Source organism: Bos indicus x Bos taurus, chromosome 26 (assembly GCF_003369695.1).
Source record: "Bos indicus x Bos taurus breed Angus x Brahman F1 hybrid chromosome 26, Bos_hybrid_MaternalHap_v2.0, whole genome shotgun sequence".
Classification (NCBI taxonomy): Eukaryota; Metazoa; Chordata; class Mammalia; order Artiodactyla; family Bovidae; genus Bos; species Bos indicus x Bos taurus.
In genome coordinates this window covers 28,168,376-28,177,967 of record NC_040101.1, presented here as the reverse complement: position 1 = coordinate 28,177,967, position 9,592 = coordinate 28,168,376, and the positions used below count along the sequence as shown (strand labels likewise).

The window sequence follows — 9,592 nt, the reverse complement described above, 5'->3', positions numbered from 1 at the left end:
CAGAGTATTTTCAAAGTTCAGCTATTCTGTAACATGTGCAGCTTAATTTGGGCTGATATCTGAGCAGAAAAGCCTATGTCTGTGGAGCTGGCTTCTTTGGGACAGGAGATTTGCTTTCAGCTTTGCTCAGTTCCAAAGGCAAATAGGAAAAACATTACCAGAGCTGGCCGGAACTCGGCAGCAATTCTGAGCTGAGGTTCTTTCAAGAATCTACAACCGTCTTACTTTTCCAGCTCCTTAAGCCTCCTGGCATTTCTCTTTTCTTCATAGACGATTACTCTTGGAAAAGTCTGGAGTAGAGAGTAACTGCCGTTTAGAGGCAGATTAAAAAGTTCATTCAAACTGCATCTCAGTTCTATCTTATAAAAGCCTCCCATTTCTTTGAGTTGGCTCCTGTGAGGTGTGGAACGAGGTGATGAGGGTGACTAACATGCCTCAGGGTGAGAAGTTCTAGTTCAGATTGGGCAGGGTGTCATGTCCTGTCCTGGAGCTCAGTTCTTGTCCTGTCCTGGAGCTCAGTTCAAGCTCAGGTAAAGAGAGAAAAGGAAGTTGAGAAAGGACAGAATTCCTTTCTGTTTGTCAAATTGAAACCTTTGGAGTTGCCTAATGATAATGATGTCTGGCCTTTTTTTTTTTTTTTGATTAAAATTTTGTTGAAGTATAGTTGATTTATAATGTTGTGTTAGTTTCGGGTGTCCGGCAAAGTCAATCAGTTATACATGTTCAGTTCAGTTCAGTCACTCAGTCGTGTCCGACTCTTTGCGACCCCATGAATCGCAGCATGCCAGGCCTCCCTGTCCATCACCAACTCCCGGAGTTCACCCAGATTCACATCCATCGAGTCAGTGATGCCATCCAGCCATCTCATCCTCTGTTGTCCCCTTCTCCTCCTGCCCCCCATCCCTCCCAGCATCAGAGTCTTTTCCAATGAGTCAACTCTTCGCATGAGGTGGCCAAAGTACTGGAGTTTCAGCTTCAGCATCATTCCCTCCAAAGAAATCCCAGGGCTCATCTCCTTCAGAATAGACTGGTTGGATCTCCTTGCAGTCCAAGGGACTCTCAAGCGTCTTCTCCAACACCACAGTTCAAAAGCATCAGTTCTTCGGCGCTCAGCCTTCTTCACAGTCCAACTCTCACATCCATACATGACCACAGGAAAAACCATAGCCTTGACTAGATGGACCTTTGTTGGCAAAGTAATGTCTCTGCTTTTGAATATGCTATCTAGTTTGGTCATAACTTTCCTTCCAAAGAGTAAGCGTCTTTTAATTTCATGGCTGCAGTCACCATCTGTAGTGATTTTGGAGCCCAGAAAAATAAAGTCTGACACTTCCCACTGTTTCCCCATCTATTTCCCATGAAATGATGGGACCGGATGCCATGATCGTTTTCTGAATGTTGAGCTTTAAGCCAACTTTTTCACTCTCCACTTTCACTTTCATCAAGAGGCTTTTTAGTTCCTCTTCACTTTCTGCTATAAGGGCGGTGTCATCTGCATATCTGAGGTTATTGATATTTCTCCCGGCAATCTTGATTCCAGCTTGTGCTTCTTCCAGTCCAGTGTTTCTCATGATGTACTCTGCATAGAAGTTAAATAAGCAGTGTGACAATATACAACCTTGACGTACTCCTTTTCCTATTTGGAACCAGTCTGTTGTTCCATGTCCAGTTCTAACTGTTGCTTCCTGACCTGCATACAGATTTCTCAAGGGGCAGGTCAGGTGGTCTGGTATTCCCATCTCTTTCATAATTTTCCACAGTTTCTTGTGATCCACACAAAGGCTTTGGCATAGTCAATAAAGCAGAAATAGATATTTTTCTGGAACTCTCTTGCTTTTTTGATGATCCAGCAGATGTTGGCAATTTGATCTCTGATTCCTCTGCCTTTTCTAAAACCAGCTTGAACATCTGGAAGTTCACAGTTCACGTATTGCTGAAGCCTGGCTTGGAGAATTTTGAGCATTACTTTACTAGCGTGTGAGATGAGTGCAATTGTGCGGTAGTTTGAGTGTTCTTTGGCATTGCCTTTCTTTGGAATTGGAATGAAAACTGACCTTTTCCAGTCCTGTGGCCACTGCTGAGTTTTCCAAATGTGCTGGCATATTGAGTGCAGCACTTTCACAGCATCATCTTTCAGGATTTGAAAGAGCTCAACTGGTATTCCATCACTTCCAAGTAGCTTTGTTCATAGTGATGCTTTCTAAGGCCCACTTGACTTCACATTCCAGGATGTCTGGTTCTAGATGAGTGATCACACCATCGTGATTATCTTGGTCATGAAGATCTTTTTTGTACAGTTCTTCTGTGTATTCTTGCCACCTCTTCTTAATATCTTCTGCTTCTGTTAGGTCCATACCATTTCTGTCCTTTATCGAGCCCATCTTTGCATGAATGTCCCCTTGGAATCTCTAATTTTCTTGAAGAGAGCTCTAGTCTTTCCCATTCTGTTGTTTTCCTCTATTTCTTTGGATTGATCGCTGAGGAAGGCTTTCTTATCTCTTCTTGCTATTCTTTGGAACTCTGCATTCAGATGCTTATATCTTTCCTTTGCTCCTTTGCTTTTCGCTTCTCTTCTTTTCACAGCTATTTGTAAGGCCTCCCCAGACAGCCATTTTGCTTTTTTGCATTTCTTTTCCATGGGGATGTATCTACTCATTTTTAAGTTTCTTTTTCCATATAGGCCATTACAGAGTTTTGAGTCAAGTTCCCTCTGCTATACAGTAGGTCCTTATTAGTTATCTGTTTTATATACACTAGTGTGTATATGTCAATCCCAATCCCCCAATTTATCCCTTCCCTTGAATATTCCGTATTGATCATAAGTTTGTTTTCTGCATCTGTGACTCTACTTCTGTTTTGTAAATGAGTTCATTTGGACCCTTCTTTTTTTTTTTTTAAGATTCTACTATAAGTGATATCATTTGGTATTTGTCTTCTGTGGCTGACTTATTTCACTGAATGTGACAGTCTCTCGATCCATCCATGTTGCTGCAAGTGGCATTATTTTGTTCTAGTTTTTTAAGGAAACTTCATGTTGTTCTCCATAACAGCTGTACAAATTTACATTCCCACCAACAGTGTAGGAGGGTTCCCTTTACTCCATATTCTCTCCATCATTTTTTGTTTGTAGATTTTTTTTTTTTTTTTTTGGATGATCATTCTGACTGGTGTGAGAGAATACCTCATTGTATTTTTGATTTGCATTTCTCTAACAATTAGTGATGTCAGGCATCTTTTTGTGTGCTTTTTGGCCACCTGTGATAACTGACTTTTTTGTGGAGGACTTAAAACTCCTTGAGGCTGGGATTGAGACTCTGCACTAAGAGAATAATATGGCCCCTGCCTGTTATTCGATCTTTTCTTCTCCTCTAGGGAGTTTGATTGTGGAATGGATGCATTTCTAAGAAATTTAAGATTGGCAAAAATACTTGTCACTCTTTGCAGCACTTGGGAAAGTAGGATCAACATAGAGACAGAACCAATTTCTTCACTTACTTGTTTCCTACTTTGCCACCATTTAAGCCAAGAACAAACTTCCTTGGGCTCAGCTGTGGCTAGACCCGGCCAGGCTCTAAAATGCTTTGGCAGGCTTTTGAGAGGAAATTGTCAGCTAAAGGAAGCTGGCTTGTCTGCTGTGAGTCTTCATTTGTTTATTTTCCCAATATTGATGGAGCTCATGGTTGGGGCCTGTACATGGTTGTAGGGATTTCTTTTTAAAAAAAGAAAAACGAGTAAGACGTGGTATGGCCATACAAAAAGCTATAAATCTAGGGGGAAGGGTCAAGCAGGTAGAAACTATAGATACACGGTGTGGTGTTTTGTGAATTCAAGGGAAACAAGAGGGCGGGAACTGGGAATTTATAAAGGGGAAACTGTATGTGTATTTGGGCTTCCCTGGTGGCTCAGATGGTAAAGAATGAGCCCGCAACACAGGAGACCTGGCTTCCATCCCTGGGTTGGGAAGATGCCCTGGAGGAAGGCATGGCAACCCAGTCCAGTATTCTTGCTTGGAGAATCCTCATGGACAAAAGAGCCTAGCGGGCTACAGTCCATGGGGTCCCAAAGAGGGGGACACGACTGAGCTAATAAGCACAGCATAATGTGTAAATGAAGTTAAGTGTGCTGTGTAGCACAGTACGCTGAGGATCTCTTAACTGTGGGGAATGAGAGAGCGTGCAGAAAACGTAGTGGCAGCAGGTGAGATAAAGAAGTATGCAGGGGCCAGGACACAGAAAGGACCGTACTGATAAGTTCGGATGATAAATTCTGTAGGTAGTTGCAGTATTTTGAGAGGGGAAGTCCTGAGACAATGATATTTGCTTTTAGGTAGTAGAGCACCTATGTTCTGACCTGTGAAAGAAATTCGAGAGGGAAGAATTAGCAACTGGCTGGGCAGCAGGAAGCCTGTCTGTATTTAGCCAAAAAATGAGAAAACAGGTTGAAACACTGGAGCTATTTCTTAGGTAGAGTCAATAGAATTTCCTCCCTCGAGTACTTGGGTTGACAAAGCACTGTGCCTTAGGTAAAGATACTATCTGACATGGAATTCAAATTGACCCAAGCTGCTGCTTGAGCAATTTGAGACCAAGAGAGGGACCGACCTGGTACTGGGGCTGTGTTTAAAGACAAAAAAAAATCAAAGAGATTTTTAGATTATAGTAGCCTTCTTCTTTGAGAGCGCCCGGTTACTTTCTGAAAGTAACTTATTTTCCAACACCCTTTAGAATTACCAAACCTCTTCTCTTTGCTAAACCGTGGAAATCTAGTAGTTCCGCCACACTCAAGATGGTAAACACCAGACTTAGACTTTTCAACCCACGTTTTGGATGGTCCCGCCCCCCGTCGGAGGTACTTCCGCCACTCTCTGCGGAGCGAACGCATTTATACCGCCTCCCAGCACTCAAGATGGCCCGGCTTCCTCCTACTTTCCATTGGCTGAATTTCTCCAATTTTCCGTCTTCATAAGGAGGCGGAACTTCGATTTGATCGACAGCTTTTTTAACCAATGGACGAAGGGCAATGGCCAATGAAGCGTAGGAACTGGAGAACCACCCCAGTGTCTGGGAGGGCGTTTGGGCTGGGGCGGGGTGAAGCGGAGCCGGAAACGGGAGGGGAGAGTGAAACAGGAAAAGAAGGGAAGAAGGAAGAACAGGGAAGAGGAGGAGAGGGAGGAGGAGGAGGGAGGTGGCGGCGCCGTGGCGGAGGAGCAGGAGCAGGAGGGGGATGGCGAGGAGAAGGCTCCTGGGTGGCATGGCGCTCCTGCTCCTCCAGGCGCTGCCCAGCCCCCTGTCAGTCAGGGCTGAACCCCCGCAGGTAAGGGGGAGGGTCGTGTGGCGGCCTGAGGGGCCAGGCTGGGGGCCTCGGGGTCGTTGAGGCGTGGCTGGAGAGGGCCTAAAGGAACGTTGTTATCGAGAGTTGTGGGCTCCTGAGACGGTCATCCATGCTCGAGTGGACAGGATCTGAGGGGGCGTCGATGTTTAGCCGAGGGACACCTGTGACGGTTTTGGTATCAGGGAGGAGGCAGAGGCATGCTGCCAAGTGAGTTGAGGGGCGTTTGAGGCGGCACTTCAGTCAGGTGGGCCGGGAATGATTGTGAATGGATAGTGGTATCAGGCGGGGCGTGTGTGGGGTGCGCATTCGTGTCCTCCAGTGGAGCAGGTCTGTGAGGCAGCGGTGCCGCGTGTTCGTCGGTGCGGGTAGGGGTACGTGGGTTATTGAGCCGGCCTGAGAGGGCGGCGGGGCTGAGAGGATACCTATTTCCAGCTGGATCGGGGTATGTTCTAGGGGCCTCTTACCCCATTTTAAGTGGTGTTGGAGGCGGGACTCTCGGAAGGCAGGTGGGATGAAGTAGCCTGGGACCCCTCAGCAGCAGCGCACACCTGAGCTGTAACAAGTTTTTACTATTAGGTTGACTGGCCTGGGGAAGCCAGTGACTGATGCTATCCTGGGCCAGCTCAGTTTTGAGCAAAGGATGGTGCTGATGCCAATACGGTCAACAAATGGAGCACCCTAGCTTTTCTTGCTAGGTGGCTTGTGCAGATTTCAGCCTCTGCTGGCATTTCGAAACTCTTAATGGGAGCGTTACCCTTGGTGCCAAGTTGGGTGGGGTGCAGTGGGGGGAATCACCCTCCTTCCCTTCTTTGCATTTGGCAAGGCTTTACCGTTCTGTTTTCTCTGTCTCTTCAGAAAGGCCTACACACACAGACACACACAGAGGAAGATGACAGAATCTATATAGTATAGCTTAGCACTTGAACTTGGTGTGGTCAAGAGTAGAAGCAGAATGCCAGCAAAAATACTTATCATTTTTCCTAGGAATTTATGAGCATCATGTTATGCCCATTAGTATCCTCTATTTAAAACATTAATTTTTTTTTAAGTGAGGTAAAATTTATAAAACATAAATCATTTGAAACCATTTGACCATTTTAAAGTGAACACTTAAGTGGTGTTTAGTACATTCACAGTGTTGAGCAACCACTGCCTCCATGTAGTTCCAGAATATTTTCATCACCTGGGAAGAAAACCCACTATCATTAAGCAGTTCCTCCCTGTTTCGCCTCCTCGCAGCCCCTGGCAAACATCAGTCTACTTTCTGTGTCCATAGATGTATCTATTCAGGATATTCCATGTAAATGGAATCTTACAATATATGACCTTTTGTATCTGGCTTCTTTCCCTTAGCATAAAGTTTTCAAGGATTATTCACATTGTAGCATGTATTTCTTTCCTTTTTAATGGGTGAATAATATTCCATTGTGTGGCTCTTCCAGAATTTGCTGTTTCATCTGTCTGTGGAAGTATCACCTGCTCTTCTCAAAGACTGTATTTATGTATATTAGAAATTACATGTGAAAGGAGCAGAGCTCATTTTCTAGCCCAGCACATTCCCTTTTCTTGGGCTGGGACTCTTCTGTTCTAGCCTTTGTTGGGGTTCTTTCTTTTCTTAGTTAAAATCATAAACTGGCAGGAGAAATAAGTTTTCTTTATTAGAAAAGTTACTGCCCTTAGGACTGGTCAAGCTAAGAAGTGTAGATATTGAGTAAAATATAGAATAAACTGTTGCTTTTCCTTTACACCTGCACTTAAATATCTCTAAAGACTGTTCCCAATAACCAGTAATTAGCATTACTAGGGGGTTGATTTAGGAACAGTGCAGGCTTTGGAGCTGGGTTCCCTGGGCCTGTGGACTGCATCTCCCTAGTGGAGAGCAGTGATTGGCATCTGGTGGGAACCAGATCCATTTCTTTAACCGAATGGAAAATGGCGGTTCCTTCCCAGGTCATGGAAGCCTAGGAGGTGGAGAGAAGATGTGGGAGGGATCCTCAGTGTAATGCCCTCGTTGCCATTTGTGGATCACAGGCTGTTTGCTTATCATCTCTCTGGCACTTCCGATTCTTACTTGGGGGACAGGGCGGCTTTTGTACTTTGTTCCGTTTGGATGGATGCTAACACTGGACGGCAGCTATTAGGTTGTTACAGGTCCTGCAGAGAAGGGGAAGTTTCTGAAATGAGTAGTCTATCCCCCTGACCCTTTCCCCCGAACACTCCTGCCTTCATCTTACAGACTCTCTTTCTCAGTATCTATGGTGAGAATTGTTTTGTGAATTTTGACCTTTGAAATGGAAGTTACTCTATAATAATTAACTCTGAATCCCCCACAATTTAGTTAATTTAGTTTTTGGTTTTTGTTGATTTTTTTTTTTTTTTTGGTTTACAGAAATCAGTGAAGAAAAAAAAAAATTAGAGACCACTTGGTATAGGATGTACTTCAGGTACTTGCTGTCCTTGTTTCAACAAGTAGCTTCTGGCTAGCTCTGAATTGAGGAGGACTCTCTGTACTCTTTCCGTATTGAAAGTGGTATGGGTACCTCATTGCATTTTTTTTCTCTTGACATGGCTCTATCAGATACAATCTTTTTAATTAAAGTCCATTCTAAAGGAGATCAGTCCTGGGTGTTGGAAGGACTGATGCTAAAGCTGAAACTCCAATACTTTGGCCACCTCATGTGAATAGTTGACTCATTGGAAAAGACTCTGATGCTGGGAGGGATTGGCGGCAGGAGGAGAAGGGGATGACAGAGGATGAGATGGCTGGATGGCATCACTGACTCGATGGACGTGAGTCTGAGTGAACTCCGGGAGTTGGTGATGGACAGGGAGGCCTGGCGTGCTGCGATTCATGGGGTCGCAAAGAGTCGGACACGACTGAGCAACTGAACTGAACTGAATTTATTTACAATGTTGTGTTAGTTTCTGGTGTACAGCAAAGTGATTCAGTTATGTATATATGTGTGTGTATCTCAGCTCCCTGGTTGCTCAGACAGTAAAGAATCTGCCTGCAATGCAGAAGACCCAAGTCCCTGGATCAGGAAGATCCCTGGAGAAGGAAATGGCCACCCACTCCAGTATTCTTGCCTGGAGAATTCCATGGACAGAGGAGCCTGGTGGGCTACAGTTCATAGGATCGAAAAGAGTCAGACAAGACTGAGTGATTAACACACACGTGTGTGTGTGTATAGAAACATGTGCACACACACATACATGGGTATATACATACGTGTATATAAACACACACATGAATATATGTATATACGTATATACAGATAAATTCTTTTTCATAATACAATCTCTTTTAAAAACCTACATTTCATATCAGATAATATTTGGCAGCTTTCTTTCTCTGGTTCCAGTTCTGCACTGGAACAATTATTTCCTGCCATCCTGGCCCAGATAAGTTCATCAGTTTAATTCTTTCTGTGATTAGGAACTTAGACTTAATTCTCCTGTAGATCTTTGCAACTCAGATGTGATTCTGTGAATCTATAAAGAATAAAAAAGCTGTGGGTCTCCAAACAGGAAGGCCTTGACATTTGTCTCTTTCAGTTGAATTATGATGGAGATACAGAGTTTCTTTCTTTTTCTTGTTGGTTAGATTCAACTGGAAAAATCTGACTGTAGTGTTTAAAGCTTTAGTAGAAATGTCTTTTTCCATAAAGTGATCCAACCGATAGGTTGGGCGCAAATCTGTAGAGATGTGGTCCTTACCTTCCCTCTGCCATGCTTCAAACTTTGAGTTGGACAGGGGCCCTAGGTCATGGTTTGTTTTTTCCCACCACACCCCCCAATAGTGTATCCCTTCCCCCCACCATTACTTGTTTCTGCTGCCCTAGTTCTCAGTCCAGAAGCCCTGCTCCACTCTTCTTTCCTAACTACAGCATTATAGTGCGACCACCCTCATTCCTTCTTGTAGAATAGTGAGTTATGAGACTTTCAAATTCTTATCCTCTTTCTCTTTCTTAGCCTATTTTACACACCAAAGTGAGCAGTTGTCTAAAATCAACACCACAAGTTGCTTATGTAAATCCTTTCAGTAGACTCCAGCAAACATGTACTGAAACGTTCGTTCTTTGCAGCAGGCTATTATTATTCCTAGGCACTGCTGCTGCTGCTGCTAAGTCGCTTCAGTCATGTCTGACTCTGTGCGACCTCATGGACAGCAGCCTACCAGGCTCCCCTGTCCCTGGGATTCTCCTGGCAAGAGTACTGGAGTGGGGTGCCATTTCCTTCTCCAATGCATGAAAGTGAAAAT

General features: G+C 44.2%; 1 protein-coding gene across 1 annotated transcript in view; it reads left to right on the top strand.

Moving 5' to 3' along the window:
- The first annotated feature begins 5,130 nt into the window (after positions 1-5,130).
- The window catches only part of WBP1L (WW domain binding protein 1 like), a 58,567-nt gene continuing 54,105 nt past the window's right edge, over positions 5,131-9,592 (top strand). Inside the window, exon 1 of the mRNA XM_027528334.1 lies at positions 5,131-5,313. Coding sequence (XP_027384135.1) covers positions 5,224-5,313 — 90 coding nt within the window. The 5' untranslated portion in view covers positions 5,131-5,223. The remainder of the gene's footprint in view (positions 5,314-9,592) is intronic.